Below are 17,761 nucleotides of genomic sequence, written 5' to 3'. Positions count from 1 at the left end.
TTTCACATCACTCGGATACACATGGAACTACCTTATTTACAGGTGATCCCTGTGTGTGCTGACAGAACATAAGGGGAGCAACAGCAAACATGAATGGGCTGGCCCTGCCTATCCCTCCTGCCCATCCACAATCAAGGCACAGACAGAGGAAGCACCCACACCTGCTCTTCCTCCTGAAATTGGGAATGTTTTCCGAATGCTGCTGAATAAAGGGAGGGAGAGCAGTCATGGACACTTGCTTTGTGTATAGGCATCGTACTCATTGGCCCGTAATCAGGTGGAGGTAGGGCCAACATTCCTGACTTCATTCAGATCTTAGAAGCTAAGTAGGGTTGACCTTAGAAAGTATTTGGACGGGAGACCTCCAAGAAAATACCAGGCTTGTGATGTGGAAGCAGGCGATGGCAAACCACCTCTGAATGTCTCTTTGAAATCCTCACCAGGGGTTGGCTTAGATCAGATGTGACTAGACAGTACAAAAAAAGGGGAGGGGCAACATGTACTGGGCTACTGAATCACACCATCATCTATCCAGGCTAATACTATATACTCTGACTGGCAGTGGCTCTCCAGGGTCTCGGGTAGAAGATTCCTGCATCACTTCCTGCCTCATCTCTTTAACTGGAGATGCTGCTGACTGAACCTGCATGCAAAGCAGATGCTCTTCTGCCCCTGAACCACACCTTCAAGTACACAAGGTTGCAACACCTGATCTATGAAGGATCGCCAGAGAACAATGACTGCCTTACGCAAGGAAATTCATTTAAGACTGCCCTGACCTAACTAAAGTTGTCCTGCGCTAACAAGGTAGAATGATCCTGACTGCAGGATTAAAATTAAAAATCAATACACATTACACATAAGTAATTTAGGAGCTTTAGTACCGTCCAAGGCTTTCACGGCAGGAATCATTATGGTGTTGCGGGTTTTCCAAATTGTATGGCCGTGTTCCAATAGCATTTTCTTCTGACATTTCACCTGCATCTGTGGCTGGCATCTTCAGAGGATCCTCTGAAGATGCCAGCTACAGATGCAGGTGAAACCTCAGCAGAACATGGCCATACAATTTGGAAAACCAACAATACCCCAGCTTTAGTACTGTTTTTAAATTTAATTCATATGTCCCCAGATGTTACCCCAGTTCTTAAACCACTTCATGATGTTAATCCATAGTTAAGCACACTGTAATTACAGGTTTATGGGAGCCAGAATCATGTAGTGGTTAAGGTGTCTGTCTACTCGTGCCACAAAAGCTTGCCACAATGACCTTGGGCCATTTACACACTCTCAGCCCTGACCCTGGCTAGTATTTGGATGGGAGACCTCCCAGAAGTACCAAGAGCATGACCCACAGGTAGGCAATATCAAACCGCCTCCGAATGTCTCTTGCCTTGAAAACCCTACATATTCTCCACAAGTCAGCAGTTACTTGTTGGCAAAAAGAAAAAAAAATAGGTTTGCTTACATGTAGCACAAAATGCTGAAAGAGTCCATTAAGCAAATGAGGGAGCTTCTATTTAAATTAACAGCATTTTTAAGGAGGCTATTTACATTACAGCTTTTAAGAACAAGGTTTTATTAGACAACAAATACATGGGGGTTCTGTAAATGTTTAAGAGATAAATTCTCTCTCATGGAAAATAGGTGTTTTTTTTTCAAATAAGGATACTGAATTTCTGTGCTATTTTTAAAAAATTCAAAAACTGGTTTAGGGCCCCCCCCCCCCCTTTTGTATTAATTAGAAATTATTATGAGCTTAGCTGTGAATGCTGTAGAGTTTTAAGGTTAAAGAAAGGAGGAAAGTTGAAAGACATCAGGTGAGTAGTGAGGACTCTGAAACAGACAGAATAGGTTTCCAATTTTAACTCATCTAAAAAACACGATGCCGTTACTCAAGGCCCACAATGCAGACGAAGAACAGAAAACGGTACAAGTCTGGCAACAATGTCCTCCTTCACTATTCCTCCTTCTGCCCTGCTTCCCACCAGGCTGCTACCAGTTATTTTGGGACGCCCAAATTGAACCAGAACTTTCCAAAGGCCAGGCAGATGCCCTGCTACTAAGCCACAGTGTTAGGTATGTAAGCCAGGCGTTCATTAGAATTGTCTGGGTTCCAGGAAACCATCTCTGAAGAACTACCAGAGCACAATGTCCCTCTGCAATTGTTCCACAGCACAGACTTAACTACCGTAGCCTGGCACTGGCATGACTTTGCATGATCAGTCAGCCATGGTCAGAAAACAGATGGGGGAAAGAGCGCTGGCAGGAAGAACACTTATCTTTCCTGCTCTCTTGGCATCCCCTGTTCCGTTCTCACACACTGGTGAGAAATTCCTTTTGCAACTGGATCTAACAGGCTTGCCCAGGTCTAGTGTTTGCCAGTTTGTTTAGCCCGGGAATCTCCAAGAGGGCCAAAGGCAGGTGAGTTCTCACGTAAGTTGGGAAGAGGACTCCCAACAGGTCCCTTGTGCTCTTCCAGCACATGAACATCCATCTTATTAACTCTCACATTTTTATCTCACCCTTCCCCTCAGAATTCAAAATGGTGGTATACGAGGCCCTCTCCTCTTTTTACCCTCTCAATAACCCTGTGAGGTAAATTGGACTAAGAATTGCTAGTCTGTGGTGACCCATTGGGATTCATAGCTGAGTGGGGATGGGAACCTGGGTGTTTCCAGCTCTAGTCAGATACTCCAATCACCACTCCAGTGACAGCACTGGATAAGAACTGGCAAGGATGAGGGAGGAATTGCACATTTGGCCAGCTGGGTTGACTGAAACCCCATTCGATCCTGCCCCCCCGGTGGGCTTGAGGGGGGACTAGGGGTTTTATTGCCATCTTTTACAGCTGAAGAGTTCTCTAGAAGTTCTTGTCAGTGTTTTAAATGGTTTTAATTTGTAATAGTTTTTAATGCTTTTATAGTTAGGGGGAGGGCGGTTAACAAATAGAATAAATAAATAAATTTCATTCTCTGCCGCTGCATTCCATTTGGGAGAAATTATCAGTTACTCTTCAGTGTACTCTCAGATGTTATCAGTTACTCTCAGGGACGGTGAGCTACACTGAGAGTAACTGATGAAGTCTCCTAAACGGAATGCAGCGGCAGAGACTGAAATGTGCAGTTCCTCCCTCATCCTTGCCAGTTTTTATCCAGCGCTGTCATGCTGCTCTAGCTCACTGGAAGAGTTCTAGCGAAGTTGTTTATTTTCAGATCACCTCATAGCTTTTGTGCGTGTGTATTGTTGTCAAGTCATAGCTGATTTATGGTGATCCTAGCAAGGGGCTTTGCTAGCAAGTGAGAAACCAAGGTAGTTTGCCAGTGGTTTCTCTGTACAGTAGTCCTTGGCGGTCTGCCTTCCAATGACTGGCCTGGCTTAGCTTCTAGGATCTGACAAGACCGGGCTATATAGCACGCCACCTTCCGCCTCAAGGTCAGTGGTCCATGAGAGCTACCGGTCCCTGAGGGCTTCGTAGTGGTGAAGGAAACTGCGTTGAAACTGGGTAGATGAAGTTCTGGTTTCTTTGCCTACACAAAGCGAGTCTTCCAGTCCCGTGCTCAACTGTCGAATGCTAGAGATGTTGCTGTAACCACTTCAAAAGTCAAGCTTTGTTTGGTATAATTAACCGTGCAACAAGCTGGCAAATAAAGCCTCTTCTTACTCAGACGTTTCAACCTGTTTGGCTTTCTGCACCCTGTTGTCATCCCCGCAGGGTCGTCGCTAAGGAATAGGCGAGACGCGGAGGAGGGTGGACCAACGTTCTACCACGGTGCTGCTGGGTCAGCAGTGCATTACTACAGCACCCACATCCTCCCTGGGTACTTCAAGTGCCACAAACAACTGGGCTGACCAGATCTGAGTTAAAATCATGGAAACCAGGGTGTCAATCATGTAGTCCGGGAGTAAGACCCGGCGCCTTGAGAGGGCTTATGAAGCCCACGAGTCAACTGAGGCAACCCCTCCCCTCACTCCCAATCTGCCAGCGGGCTCACCAGTCTAGGGACCTCCCTCATCCTGATCCTGCACAGGCCTGGCAAGCTTGATGTGACCTCACTAGTCTAGGCGCCCACCCCACAGTGGGATCGCCAGTCCAGGTACCCACCTTGCTCCCAATCTGACCTGGTGCACCACCTCCCCCCCATGCCAATCTGAGCCGGTGAGCTTCCTGAGGATTCGCCGTCTGAGACAACCACTCCCTCCACTGCTGATCTGGGCTGGCGAGGCGGCGGTGGCCTTGCCAGCAGAGTCAGCCACCCCCCAGGCAGTCGCTCTCCTCCTCACACATAATTCACAATGCCATGCTCTTCCAGAGGTTTCTGTAAGATTATTTGGGAAATTTTTCCATCTACAACAGAGTATCACAGATGCTCGGTTTTGCAATTCTCAAAACTGTGAATTCACATCTGCAGAGATAATATATCATTTCCTCACAGTAAAAGTGTTATAAAATAAACCTACAGCGTTGAGAAAAAGACCTTAATCCTATTGTTCCTTTGCAAAGCTATGTGCACAAAGGTGTTGTGGGTTTCCGGGCTGCATGGCTGTGTTCCAGTAGCATTTTATCCTGACATTTCGCCTGCATTTGTGGCTGGCATGCAGGTGAAACTTCAGGAGAAAATGTTACTGGAACACGACCATACAGCCTGGAAACCTCACAACACCCCAGTGATTCCGGCAGTGAAAGTGTAAAGGATTCAATGGTGTTGATGGTGAAGTAACCTTGAGTGCATTCCACAGCCCGGGCGATGGGCCAGCTTCATCGGCGGAGACTTTATCTTTGCGCGGGAGATGAGGCCTCCGTTCCCATGGGAAGCAGGATGGGGGATGGGGTGAATAGAGTTATAACCTGTGCTTCTGGCGGGAAGTGTCATTCCTGCCACTGCGTGTACTTGAGCTTTCTAAGATGTCTTAATAAATGGACTTTTACTCCCAAAAGCCTTTTATTTCTGCTTCTATGGAATTCCTTACATTGTGGCAGGAATCCTAATTCATCTATATTCCTGTGCAGTGGACCTCTTGTCTTGCGATGGAGAGGTTGAATGTTACTGCGGAAGGTGCGGTAGCCCCCAAAGAGGGCTCCGACCTTTCCCTTCTGGATCTGGAGGAACCGGCAGGAGAACGGGCCTCGCTGGTGGCTCTTTCCCGTCCTCGTATCAGCACGAGTCTTCCTTTACTCCGTTGGAACGAGGGACGTGACGACGACCATGGGGACTTCCATGAGTCGTTTGGGGCGCTGTCTATGGATCGAGCGCCTGTGGATCGGATCTCTACCCGTTTTCGTGTGGATTACAAACCTCAGATGCAACCTGTCATGGAGGAGACGGGCTTGACCACCTTTCATGCGGCAACCCAGGAATCCATTGAACGATTCCTGGACTCGTATTTTGGTGATGCTCCCAAGGAACCACCGTGGCACAGCACTGGGGCCCGTCCAAAGGACACCGGGACTAAACCTGGAATTGGGAGGGGTATCCGTACCGCTTCCCAATCGGACCCCCCTAATCCCGGGCCAGCGACCGCACCTGAGGTGCCTCGGGGAGCCACCGGTGGCTACGGCGGCTACGGTGTCTCCGATGTCTCGCTTCCAGACGACGAAGAGTCCGAAGAAAGCCTGCATTCCCAGCCGGACCGGTTTCCTCTCCCATCGAGAGAGGACTGGGATGAGGAAGTGGGGCGACTGCGAGATGCCCAAGCGGCATGGAACCGTGAACGCCAGCTATGGGAGGAGGAACGGGCACAGTTGCAGCAAGAGCGCGAAAACCTGCAGAGGGACCGGGAACAGCAACGCAAAGAAGTCCAGCTCGAGTTGGACCGTGCCAAAGATGCGCTCCAACGACAATATGCCCAGAATCTGTCAGTCCATGATAAGGTCCTGGAACACTCCAGACTGGATTTACAGCGGCAACGCGAAAGTGTTCAGGCCTTGCGCACGCAGAGTGAGCTTACTGAAGCTCTTAAACGGGACGAACTGGCTAAATTGGAACGAGAAAAAGCTGCGCTGCATGCGCACCAAGATGCCTTGACCCGCAAGGAGAGGGAGCTGGCTGCGTTGGAGAGGGAGCTAAGGAGGCAGCAGACCAGGAAGCCCCAAGTTGGAGTCTATGCTGTTACTGATCATGCCGGCGCCAGGGGGGCCACGTACCTGGGTCCTGCCACCCAAACGCCAGCGGCACCGCCAGCGCCCCCGATTCCGGCCCCCCCCGTACAACAGCTGCCTGCCCAACCCGCCCAACCGCCGCCCCAGCAGGCGCCAAGAGCCGTGGAACGGGGCTACTATAGGCCCCCGATACCAGCCCGTTTTGATGGGACCGCTTCCAAACTTCCCTACTTCATTTTGCAACTCAATGCCCACTTGGAAGACTATGATGATTTATACCGGTCTGAGCGCGAAAAAATACGGGACATCGGCTCAGTCCTGGATGGGGCAGCAGCCGACTGGTTCGTGACTCTTTTGGATTTGCAAGATGAAGACTCTCGCACGGTGCCCGCATTCCTCCAAGCCTTAAGAGCGCGCTTCCAAGATCCAGGCGCCGAGAATGAAGCTATCCGCACCATCAAAACTATCCAGCAAGGCAACCGCCCGTTTGCAGAATTTGCCCGTGAATTTCGTGCGGCGGCTGCTCGACTTCCTCCTGAGTGGCCTGAACGCATGAAATGCGAATACTTCTCGGATGCTGTGGACGGCAAGCTGCGTGAAACGGTGTTTTTAATTCGGGTTCCTCGTACTATTGCAGATTGGATCCAGTTGGGGTCCCAGGTGGCGTCTCGTTTGGAATACGCTCGTGCCGGAGGCCGCCCACGTCCAAAACCCACCACTGCGCCCACCAAGCCAAGCCCAGCCGCCCCTACCGAAACCACCTCTGAACGCCGTCGCCGACTGGGATTGTGTCTTTACTGCGGAGGGCCAGGTCATCTAGCCGCCAACTGTCCCAAGAAACAAAAACCAACCGCTCCAGCTACGCGCACTCCATCTGCCAAGCCACCACGCAGATCGGGGCCGCCTCCGACGGGCTCGTCTAAAGCGGTCATCGAAGGCGACCCGGAGGAGGGGGAAGCAGCCGTTTGCCTTTCTTCAGCCCCCATGGACATGGGCCCGACTCCTGACGCGGTGAGTGAAGGCAGCGCTCCCATTACTGTCCAAGCGTTTCTGGCCAACCCCGCTAAACACACTCGCATTATAGCCTCGGCCCTTGTGGATTCTGGCTGCTCCCACTGCTTAATGCGGCCCCAGGTGGCAGAGGAGCTAGGTCTTGACCGAATTCCCCTGGCTAAGCCCATACCATTTACCCAAATGGACGGCACCCCCCTCGGGAACGAAGGACCGGCCCAGTTCAAAACACAGCCGGTTCTCCTCCGTTGCGCCGACCATTGGGAGAAAATTAGTTTTATTTTGGCGCCAGTGGCCAAACACTCCATAGTTTTGGGCATGCCATGGTTACTGTTACATGAACCAAAGTTCATTTGGAAGGAACGGATCTTAGAATTCACTGACACTCCCTGCGGTGAACACATGAATTGGGGGGAAAACCCAACTTCTCCTGACACACCCCCCCCCTGGCTTCTTCAGCGATTGCTCCCGATTCCATTGACATCCCACCTGCGTATCATGATCTAGCCAGAGTTTTTCAGGAGCAAGAATGCGATCAGTTGCCACCCCACAGAGACACTGACTGCAAAATCGTTATACAACCAGGGGCGCAACTGCCTAAAGGTAGAATCTACCGCATGAGTCCCAATGAGGAGAAGGAACTTCGTGCCTTCCTGGACAAGAACCTCGCTCGCGGGTTCATACGGCGGGCTACCAAACACACACACGCTGCTCCCGTTTTGTTTGTAAAAAAGAAAGATGGGTCCTTACGGCTTTGCACAGATTATCGAGGTCTCAATGCGGTCTCCCTGTCCAATAAATATCCTTTGCCTTTGATCAAGGACCTTTTAGATGCACTCGGCAAAGGGCGCATTTTCACTAAATTGGACTTGAGAGAAGCTTACTACAGAGTCAGAATTGCTGAAGGCTATGAACACTTGACTGCGTTTAACACAAAGTTTGGACAGTTTGAATACTTGATAATGCCATTCGGGTTAAGTGGGGCCCCCGGGGCTTTTATGGCCCTTATCAACGAAGTTCTCCATGATTTATTGTACAAGGGAGTTGTGGTATACTTAGATGACGTTTTAATTTACTCACAAACCATAGAAGAGCATGAAACATTGGTTCGGGAGGTATTGAAGCGCTTGCTCGACAACTCCCTCTTTGCCAAACTCTCCAAATGCTGTTTTCACCAGACCTCCATTGACTATTTGGGTTACCGGATCTCGCCCGAGGGCTTAAAAATGGATCCTGCTAAAATTGACGCAGTCCTCCAATGGCCTGCCCCCACCAACCGCAAAGAACTCCAATCTTTTCTTGGCTTTGCTAATTTCTATCGTGACTTTATACCCCAATTCGCTGAACTGACTCTCCCTCTCACAGACCTCTTACGCACTAAAGGTAAAGATCCAATGTCCGCCAAACCCGGGGCCCCCCTTTCCTGGTCTGAAGAGTGTCAAACAGCCTTTCAACTCTTAAAGTCGGCTTTTACCACCGAACCTATCCTGAAGCACCCTGACCCAGATCTCCCGTTTGTGGTTCACGTGGATGCCTCGGACAAAGCACTTGGGGCAGCCCTGTTGCAGAAAAATAAAGATGGTAGGCTGGTTCCGTGTGCTTATTTGTCTAAGAAATTCTCTGGTGCTGAACTCAACTGGACTGTAGGGGATAAAGAGACTGCGGCCATCAAAGTAGCACTCTCCACTTGGCGCCACTGGCTGGAGGGGGCTAAACACCCCTTTCAGGTTTGGTCGGATCACAAAAACTTGGCAGCTCTTTCCACCCCCCTCAAGATGTCCGCAAAACAACTCCGTTGGGCCGATTTCTTTTCTCGTTTCTCTTTCACCGTCCATTTTTTCCCCGGGAAAACCAATAAACTGGCTGACGCGCTCTCACGCCTACCCGGGGAGGGGGGTGGAGCTGCCTTACGAGACATTCCACGCACTGTTCTCTCCCCCTCCCAGTTGGGGCTGGCTGTCACCCGATCTCAAACGTCCGCTCCTCCTCCACCCCCCATTCCTACTCTCGTCTCTCCTTTCCTGCGGGAACTCGAGGAGGCGGGGCTGCACGAGCCTCCAGCGGAAGAAAGTGACTCCCAATTGCGTTTGGAGAATGGGGTTTGGCGGAGGGGGGAATGTTGGTACGTGCCTCCCCCCCTCCGCAAGCAGGTTCTTGAAGCCTGCCACGATGCCCGCTCAGCTGGACATTTTGGCTTTCTGAAAACTCTGCATTTGGCCCGCCGGCAGTTCTGGTGGCGCGCAATGCGCAAGGACATTGAGGCATATATTAAGGGCTGCTCGGTTTGTGCAGAAGCCAAAACCATCCCGGGAAAACCCCATGGGCTGTTGAAACCTCTCCCGGTGGCCTCCCGCCCTTGGGAAGTCATCTCCATGGATTTTATTACAGATTTGCCCGAAAGTCATGGCAACACGGTTTTGTGGGTGGTAGTGGACTTATTTTCTAAACAAGCCCATTTTATTCCATGTGCTTCCATCCCCTCGGCTCCTAAGTTGGCACGGCTGTTCATTCAACATGTTTACCGTCTACATTCCGCCCCCGATAAGGTGGTCTCCGACCGCGGCCCCCAATTCATTTCAAAGTTCTGGAAGGCGTTTTTGGGGTTATTGGGGGCCGCCCCGGCAGTCGCCGCCCCCTACCACGTTCAAAGTGACGGTGAGACGGAGAGAACGAACAGAACCCTTGAGCAGTATTTACGTTGTTACACCAACTACCACCAAGACAATTGGTGCGAGCTTATTCCGTTTGCGGAGTACGCCTATAACAATGCGGTTCATAGCAGTACAAAGAAAACCCCCTTTGAAATTGTGTCTGGTCGCTCCTTCCCGCCGTTGCCACAACTACCCGCGACAGCTTTGGACCCTCCAGAATTTCAACAATGGATTTCGTCCCTAGCCGAGGGGTGGAAATCGGTCCAGAGCGCCTTACAACAGGCTAAGGACTCCCAAAAGCTGCAAGCGGATAAACACCGCTCGGATTTCCCTCTGCGTGTGGGTGCTTGGGTGTATTTGTCCACCAAAAATCTCAGAGACGTGCATAGATTTTCCAAACTGGGCAAAAGATTCGTGGGACCTTTTCAGATTACTAAAGTGATTAATGATGTCACTGCCCGATTGGATTTGCCTAACTCTCTTAGTAACATTCATCCTGTCTTCCATTCCAGCTTGCTCAAGGAGGCTCCCGCTTCCGATGCCTGGCACGACCCGCCGGAGAGGCCCCCACCGACTATTATTGATGGCCACAAGCACTACGAAATTGACGCTATCCTGGACTCTCGCTTTAATCGCAAACGCTTGCAATATTTAGTCTCTTGGGTGGGATATTCCTCTGGGTATAATCAATGGGTTTATTCCGAAAATATTGACGCCCCCACCCTTATTTCTGCTTTTCACCGCGCCTTTCCGCATAAACCTGGGGGGGAGGGGTCTTCTTTAAGGGAGGCAGAGTGTAAAGGATTCAATGGTGTTGATGGTGAAGTAACCTTGAGTGCATTCCACAGCCCGGGCGATGGGCCAGCTTCATCGGCGGAGACTTTATCTTTGCGCGGGAGATGAGGCCTCCGTTCCCATGGGAAGCAGGATGGGGGATGGGGTGAATAGAGTTATAACCTGTGCTTCTGGCGGGAAGTGTCATTCCTGCCACTGCGTGTACTTGAGCTTTCTAAGATGTCTTAATAAATGGACTTTTACTCCCAAAAGCCTTTTATTTCTGCTTCTATGGAATTCCTTACAGAAAGCCTTTGACAAAAATGTACTCAAAATTTGCCTCTTACTAGATGCTAAGTTGCAAGAAGTTCAATGAACAAAAGATTGTTTGGAGTGGAATAGACACACAAGGAGCTATACCTTGTCTTACTGAAAGATGGAACCTCAATGCTGGATTAATCTGCAGTCACTTCCTGGACCTTCTTTGTATTGAAAGGAGGTGGTAGCCACCTTAGGGGACCAGAAAAAATGATGACATTGGAAGGTTTGAGTTTGGAAAAAATGATGGGTAGAGAAGGTGACCGCAAGCAGAATAAAAGGGCTGTGACAGCCCAAGGATTCCAAAGATACAGGTGTTTTTACCCCAGCAGCCATTTTGGAAAAGTCAGGGGTTCTGAATTAAAAAAAAATAGTGGGGGAAACTTCTCAAGGGCCACTGAGCAGAATGCAGTTAAAACTGCTGTGGTAGCCCAAAGGATTTCAGAGATACAGGTGGTTTTATCTGGGGCTGGCCTCGACAAGGGCCAGGGCCTTTTTGGTCCTGGCCCCTACCTGGTGGAATATGCTCCTTATTGAGATCAGGGCCCTGCGGGACTTAAACAGTTTCTGCAGAGCCTGTAAAATGGAGATATTCCACTAGGCTTTCTCTGATGGCCCACCGGGTTAACATCTATCTTTTGGCCTCTGGCGGGGGGTGGGGGGACATATTAAGTTCTATAAGTCGCCATCTGGAGTTAGGTTTTTTAGGAATGATTGTTTAACTGGTTTAAAATATTTATTAGCTTTAAAAAGGGCTTGGACAGATTTATGGAGGAGGAGTCGATCTATGGCTACCAATCTTGATCCTCCTTGATGTAAGATTGCAAATGCCTTAGCAGACCAGGTGCTCGGGGCTAGCAGCAGCAGCAGAAGGCCACTGCTTTCACATCCTGCATGTGAGCTCCCAAAGGCACCTGGTGGACCACTGCGAGTAGCAGAGTGCTGGACTAGATGGACTCTGGTCTGTTCCAGCAGGCTTGTTCTTATGTTCTTATGATTTTACTGTGTTTGTTTTAAAAATGTTCTTGCTGCCCTGAGCCCCTTGGGGAAGGGAGGGGTACAAATTTAAAAATAAATAAATATATCAGGACTTTTTCCCCACAGCAGAAGCACACTGTTTTCACAATGCAGCATGTCATGTTTATCTTTTTGTGGGACAGCATAAATGGGAGGAGAGGCAAGCAGTAAAAATGAAAGTGAAACTTTCTGAGCACAATACTCTCCAGTCTTGGGATCTCTGTGTGGATTGCCTGAGGTTTACCATATTATCCTTTCCTTGGAAGAGAAAATCTATAATGGCAGCGGGTCATAAAAGAGACCCAGGTTGGGAATATTTTAATGAAATTCCTCTACCGGTGGGTAAGGCAGGCAGGCATGCAAAATGAAAACACTGCAACAAAGAAATGCAAGGCCTAGTGGCCCAAAGGAACCTGAAAGTTCACCTCACAATATTTTCATAATTACCTGTGTATTTGTAATATTATAACCAAACCAATAATTTTTGATAGAACTGTAAAATTAATCTGAAAAGTTCTTATGCTAAAAATGAAACCTTCATCTGGTTGTAAATATTAACATTATATCAGCAGAATAAGCCTTTATGTAAAAAAAACCCACGATTTAAATCGACTTTTACTGACTAGTGATTTAAATCAATTCGATTAAATCCACCTTGGAAGTGAATTATTAACCAAAGTTAACCAGAAATGTTTCTAGGGACCAGATTAGGTTATATGAAGCTCCAAGGATGTTCACATTTTTGTTTCATCCTGTGTTTCAAGTGCTTTACTACACAGCAACAGCTGCACCAATCCTGCCCAAAGTGCTAATCGAAGAGCAAAGGTTCACAATTGTCTTTCTCAAGAAACTTTGAACAGAGCAGCTTGTCAAGTCAGAGTAGGAAACTGCAAAGATCCGAGAAAAGACTGAGCGCAAGGAGATAGTCTTGTAACTCCTGAAAGAAATATTATTAAAGATTGAGGCAGGTTTATTTAATCCATTTTTCTTCCGCAAGAACTTCCCAGCATCCATACTAATATACAATAAGTAAGTTATTCCTGTGCAAAACATTATGGGCAGTACATAGGCAACTTCTCACTAGTAAATGCATCTTACATGCAAGTAAACTACCAGTAGTCAAGAAGACTGCCAGTGTTGAGAGACCAAAAGAAAAGATCTTTAAAAAATTGGAAAGGAATCAACTCCACCTTCATTAGGGAATAGGATTGGACTAGTTTTCTCCACTAGCATGTAGAAGTAGTAAATCAAAAGTAGCTGGAAACGTCTGTGGTTTAAACATGCACACATCCATAACAAAATTTATAAAGGAAAGGATTTGTGGAAGATTAAGTTCCTTATCCCCGGGCATTAATTCAGTTTCCTCTTACCAGCCTATCAGATAGCACGCAACCTGGCCACATCAGTGTTTATTTGGGAGCAGAAGCTTACTGTGCACAATGAGGCTTACTCTGAAGTCAATATGCCAAAGATAGTAGTTTAGTATTGCTCATATATCTGCAGTGTTTTGCCATTCCAATATTTATGGTACCAAAAGCTTCATGGGAATCAGTAAAAGATGATCCTAGGAAAATCTGAATTTTATGCATCGTGATTGCACTCTACAAGTGCAAGTTCTACCTCATGCGCCAAGAAACTGGAGAGGAGACTTACGAAGGAGGTAGGAAAGTATTTATAGGAAGGGCAGGTTTGGTACCACTACAAAGAGCCACTTAAGATAGTGCCACTAAGCCAACCCTGAAAGATAGTCGTGATAGGAATGTGAAGATATAGCAGAGACATCTTTATAATTTAATTGGACAGTATAATCACTGAAGGAATTCTCCCCACTTGTTCTAAAATATAAAACTACGCAAACATGCTTTTAGTACTGCAGGAATTAAAATTTTTACAACAGCGTATGACATCATTCTAAGGGGCAGTCATGTTTCAGCAGCACTACATGAGATTTAAATGAGCCAGTGTGATGTAGTGCTTAAGAGCTGTGGATCCTAGTCTGGTAAACTGGATTTGTTTCCGTGCTCCTCCATATGAAGCCTGCCGGGTGACCTTGGGCCAATCACAGTGCCCTCAGAACTCTCTCAGCCCAATCAGAGGCAGCCAACAGCACCTCTGAACTTCTCTTGCCTTGAAAACCCTATGGGTTGCCATAAGTCAGCTGTGACTTGATGGCAGAATCACAGGCAACAGTTTTGCACTTTACTGCAGTGCCTATGGAAGCTTTATGTATAAAATACCTGTTGAATCTGCAGAGTTGCCTTCATATGAATCAGGAAGCCTGTATATGCTGGATTACCTACAAAGTTCTTGTGTGTGGGTGGGTGGAACTGCACTGTAATTCCTATACAATACTAAAACGACAGGAAACTTAAGATCATACAGTTTCCTGTAACTTATGATCAGCAAAGGCCACAAACATGCTGCATGCACAAAACACCCCCCGCCCCCAAAAATGTTTTAGCAGCAACCAGAATCCCCAAGCCTGGTCTCCACTGTTGGATGAAACTCTCTAGGGAATATCATGAAGAGGACGACAGTTGTGCCATATTTTCTCTAGCCAAAAATGTACACAGAAACACAGATAGTATAAGCTCTTGGCAACAGTGTGAGTGCAGAATCAGAGGAATCTACTACTGAACTGGAATGCAACCTCCTGTCTTTCCAGTCAAGCCCAAATAGTTGATCTTTCCTATAAAGAAGACTCAACATTCCTATCTGAGACTCTATTCCGATATGTGATTTGTAAGACCATGAACTAGTCATGGATTTGCGCACTCCCTGTGATCTGACGTGCAGGTTCACCATCGCTTTCCTGTTTACAGTTAACTGTAGTTTGCTGATCTGTACTACATTTGTAGTGCAACTGCCCAGTGCAATCCGTGCTACATTTACACTGCATTTGCAAGCACAGTTTCTTACAGCCACTTGCCTCAACACACACTGGAAGCGTGTAATGCTGTGTAAGACTGCACTGTTAACCAGGTATGTTATAGTTCGCACTAAACAGGACATGGTGAGAGAAGCTATGCAGGGGGGAGGGGATGCATTAAGACATTTATTGTATATTTCTTGACATATTACAGAACCACACATACATGACATATCAGACATGTATCAGCATCCTAGTATCATATCCTAGTTTAAAAAACTGTTATCTTTGGGTATTGTTAGCTTACAGGTGAGCTGGTCATGCCGACTGAAGTTTGCAAAATAAGGTACTGCATACGCTAAAGCACTGCTATTTAGTGAACAAAGAATGACATTGGCGACCCCTACTTTGAACCATCTTGTGAGGAAAAAACAGTTTTTAAAGACTTTTTAAAAAAACAGATGATATCAGCTCCTCTCTGAAATACATCATCAGTATTCAGGAGATTTAGGTGGATGCGAAATTTGTTCACCACAGCAGAAGCAAAACACACAGGTCTAAGTGATATAAAATGTGCAGCATATGGTAGCTGGCCTTACGGCACTTGAAGCTTGAACCGAGAAAACCTTCCATTTCCTTCCTCTCCAAAAGGAAAAAAAATTACTGTCGTGACTCACTCATGTCACTATATCTGGAACATTTAAGAAGAAAGACTCTAGGTGTGCGTGGAGATGTATGTCAACACAGAGATGTGAACACAGATGACAGAATAGGCAGTCACCCAAGCCAGAATTAGCAGGAGCTACCGGTGTTATTTGGATTTAACAGGGTGGCATCTGTCATGAAACAAGAAAGGTCCACAAAATATAAAGGTAATTAAACAGCAGGTGGATTCTGCTCATCAAATAAACAGGTATTTCTTCCATATGGGTTGTACGATAATCATACATCTGTACTAAACATTTACTTTAGGTGAATGTGAAACAGACATTCCTCCATGCTAGGGATTAAGAGTGGTAAGACAATAAGGGAGTTTTACAACACAGAATACATTAAGCAGTGAAATCTTGTGGAGGAAGGATGTTGCTCTGGCAATGTGGAACAATGGCATACTTGGAAGAAGACAGATGTAGTGATGCAAGGTGTGATCAGGTGGATGCTGAGAAGGTAAGGTAAGGGAGACAGTTCCAAATGCTAATCTGGTAGCCATGTTAGTCTGATGCTGCAGCATCTAGAAGATTAACATAGTTTATTCCAGGACGCTTGTGAATCAGAGTTCACTTAATAACATGAACTGAAGATGTACGATGCATTTAATGTTAGCGCTGATTCACAAAACCTTACATTGAAATAAATTCTGTTGGTTTTTAAGGTATTGCTGGATTTCTCTTTGGCTGGTATATAGGAGGTACGGGGAAAATAATGGAAGAAAGACATTTACAGCAGCACACATCCATCCAACCCTTCATGGACTCTGCCGGGCAAGCCTTTCCCACTTCCCTCACCTGTTGCAGACCACTGGGATTTTGCTGCAGGAGATCTCAAGGGACCTTTAGGAATAGCATAAATGATCATACCTTATAAATGATTACACCTGAAGGCAGATGATTATAAATTATTATAACTGAGGGAAAACTGGAGCTCTGCAACCAGAGATAATCAAGGTAGACTTCTGGAAACAGTGACAAGGGGAAAAGCTATTGGGACAGGAGCTTTTAAGCAAAAACCCTATTGGGGTGGGAGCTTTTAAACAAAAATGCACCCCATGTGCATGGGCAAACTGAGAGACAAGGATGAGAGAGAAGAATGGACGGTGCTGCTCACAGAGGACCAGCCCCCAAATTGTGGTGGTGCAGATGGGGAGCGGCAGTTGCATTTTGATGCTGTGGGGGTACACTTCTACCCTTACCATCCTAAACACAATCCCACCCTCCCCAGCCCACTGAAACCAATGGCTACACCTATTTGTTTAAGGCGCCCCATAAGCCTCCTGATGATGACGAGCGTCCTCTGCCTTAAGCATCTCCTGCCTTTAGGGTCTGCCATACAGAAAGGGGTGCTCCATATGGACAGGGTGCCCAGACAAAGGTGGGGGTGGGGAGGAAATTGGGGCGCAGTGACGTGGCGGGGGAACCAAGGGACCGAAAGGAAGTCTGGACGGGGAGAGAGGAGGAGGAGGAAGGAAAGAAGGGGAGGAAGATGCGGCTCTCACAGGAAGATTGAGAAAGCGGGCGTGAGGGAAGGCGGAGGGAGGAGGAGGAGGAGAAGGAGGACCGGGGAGGGGGGCGAGGGGGGGAGAGGAGCGCGAGCGCTACCTGGATCCGCTTCCTGTGCCTCCTCCGCTCCGCCATCTTGTCCCCGTCTGGTCTCCCGATGACGTGGGGATGAGCCGGGGGAGGGGAGGGGAGGGGAGGAGGGGAGGGGAGAGAGCGGCCGAGGGAGGGACGCCAGCCTCGCGAGAGGCCGCGCAAACCATTACGTAACGGAGGGGAGGGCGAGGGGGCGGCCGAGGGGGCCGCGATGTTGCTCTGGGGGTTGTTTATTCCTCTCACAACGAGGGATCTGGGAGGCGGGGCTCCTCCGTGGACGCTCCTCAGGGTCCGGTTGTGGATAAGTGGGGTGGGTGCGAGCCACCTCAGAGTCGCTTTTGGCTCCCCCTCCCCAAACGAGGGCAGTCAGGTGACCCTATTTTAGTACCGTAATCCCTTTAAAACTTGTAGGGCTCCGGAGGAGACGTCGCGCGAGAGACAGTGTTGTGTAGTGGGTAGAGCGAGGATGGGGGTTAGGATCCTGGGCAGCTGAGGTTTGAACCGCCGCGCTGCCATGGGAGCCTGTGGGTCCCGTCACAATTTTTTTTATCAGCCTCGCTTTTACCTCACAGGGCTGTTGTTGTGGGGAAACGGTGGCGGGGATGTTCTAAAAAGCTGCTTTGAGGACACTTTCGAACATGCAGAATAATGCACTTTCAATTCACTCACAATTGTTTGCAAGTGGATTTTGCTGTTTTGCACTGTTAAATCCAGC

The 17,761-nt window shown here is 48.1% G+C and overlaps 1 protein-coding gene across 1 annotated transcript in view; it reads right to left on the bottom strand.

The window, feature by feature from the left end:
* SEC62 (SEC62 homolog, preprotein translocation factor) overlaps positions 1-17,206 on the bottom strand; it is a 39,504-nt gene extending 22,298 nt beyond the window's left edge. The window contains exon 1 of the mRNA XM_048506021.1: positions 17,053-17,206. Within this exon, the coding sequence (XP_048361978.1) occupies positions 17,053-17,088 (36 nt within the window). The 5' untranslated portion in view covers positions 17,089-17,206. The remainder of the gene's footprint in view (positions 1-17,052) is intronic.
* Positions 17,207-17,761: the final 555 nt, after the last annotated feature.

Source organism: Sphaerodactylus townsendi, linkage group LG08 (genome assembly GCF_021028975.2).
Source record: "Sphaerodactylus townsendi isolate TG3544 linkage group LG08, MPM_Stown_v2.3, whole genome shotgun sequence".
Lineage (NCBI taxonomy): Eukaryota > Metazoa > Chordata > Lepidosauria > Squamata > Sphaerodactylidae > Sphaerodactylus > Sphaerodactylus townsendi.
This window is presented reverse-complemented; position numbering and strand designations above follow the sequence as displayed.